Source organism: Stegastes partitus, unplaced genomic scaffold, assembly GCF_000690725.1.
Source record: "Stegastes partitus isolate 25-593 unplaced genomic scaffold, Stegastes_partitus-1.0.2 Scaffold597, whole genome shotgun sequence".
NCBI lineage: Eukaryota > Metazoa > Chordata > Actinopteri > Pomacentridae > Stegastes > Stegastes partitus.
The window spans coordinates 338,520-340,018 of NW_007578328.1; the positions used below are offsets into that span (position 1 = coordinate 338,520).

Below are 1,499 nucleotides of genomic sequence, written 5' to 3' on the forward strand. Positions count from 1 at the left end.
AGAATCTTAACGGACATGTCAGCTATAGAAGATTTCTTCTGATTGTTGGTAACTCGCTTTTTAACTATGGGTGTTACTGTATTATGGGACTTTGTGAGGAGCCTAATGTCCCCGAATACAAATACACGCCTGCATCTGCTGGCCTGTTTAAACAGTTCATTTTCCCACATTACTATAATATTTAATTGCCACAAGAAAGAAATGAAATGTTATACATCTGTCCATCTACACAGTAACCGTGGTTATTGCACTGATCCTATACCAGTTTTTGCGAGTGTCCTACTCTCTAAACCCAGAAACTGTTCATATATAATGATGCCATCATGTGTTTTCTGAGCCTGAGCTGTGCACACCGTTGCAGTTGAGAAACCAGGCAGGACTAACTGCAGGCCTCTTGTGTTTGACTCTCTCCAGGCTCGAGGAGCTGCCAGAGATAACACCGGTCTCTGATCACTTCAGCCAGCTCACTGTGAGTGTTATTGGATGCCATTCTTGCTTCTTCTATGGTTGTTATCATTGTCATCTCAGACAAAACGTTTTAATGCGCCACTAATGTGTCTAACAAATGTACAAAAACATGTCATTGACACACTGCTTGAAATATTGAAACATTTAATCAGAGAAAATGTGTCGGCTTAAAAACAGGACACATCCAGACACAGCGGTCCTTACACATAAGAAAATCAGCAATAAAATGGAGTGGACAAGATTTTTCTACAACATTTACTTACTGAGGCTGTGAAGTCCCAGTTTTCCCAGCACGTGATCTACAACTCCAGCAGCGCTCACAAAACAAAACATTCAAGTGCTACAAAGCTGGCCTCAGGAATCTGCAGGCAGCACAAGTAAAAAATAAAGTCTGTGTCCAGGAAAGTTTGACACAAGTGGGCAGCCTTCTTGCTGTCCCTTTAACATCATTCTCATCATGTGTTTTTCTTAATATGGCATTTATCTCATTTGAACATTCGGAAACCTGATTAGCAGCTTGGAGGCCAGGCCGACAAGTAAAAACAAAACAAGTACAAACATCAATTCCGTCGCTACAGTTGTGTCTGATTGATGATCTTGCTGTCATCCATTGGAATGGCTTTTTTGTGACTCAGGTAATTGGCCTCTTCGATGGGCTCTGTGGGATGCTTGTGTTCGTAGAACTCCACTATGGGGTAAGTGATGACGGTCAGCAGCAGAACAGACAGCAGGATGTACAGTTTGTATTCCAGGCATAAGAACGTGCTGTAAGCGAAGGCGATCACGAAACCGAGAGACTCCCACATCCGGTAGTTGGCAAAGGCTGCCTCTTTGTCTCGGGGAAAGAGGACGCCATAAAGAGCTGCAAGACAGAGGGTGAACATCACCAAATGAAGGTAATTAGATCCAGCATTCAGAGTGTCATGTATGAGCATTAAAATATTTTATAATCATAACTAATAAGAACACGTAAGAACAGTGTGGATTTAAGAAAATATTTATAATTACACTGTGAGGAAAATGGTTTATCT

The 1,499-nt window shown here is 41.6% G+C and overlaps 1 protein-coding gene across 1 annotated transcript in view; it reads right to left on the minus strand.

The window, feature by feature from the left end:
- Positions 1-595: 595 nt before the first annotated feature.
- unc93a (unc-93 homolog A) overlaps positions 596-1,499 on the minus strand; it is a 22,583-nt gene continuing 21,679 nt past the window's right edge. Inside the window, exon 8 of the mRNA XM_008289180.1 lies at positions 596-1,330. Coding sequence (XP_008287402.1) covers positions 1,041-1,330 — 290 coding nt within the window. The 3' untranslated portion in view covers positions 596-1,040. The remainder of the gene's footprint in view (positions 1,331-1,499) is intronic.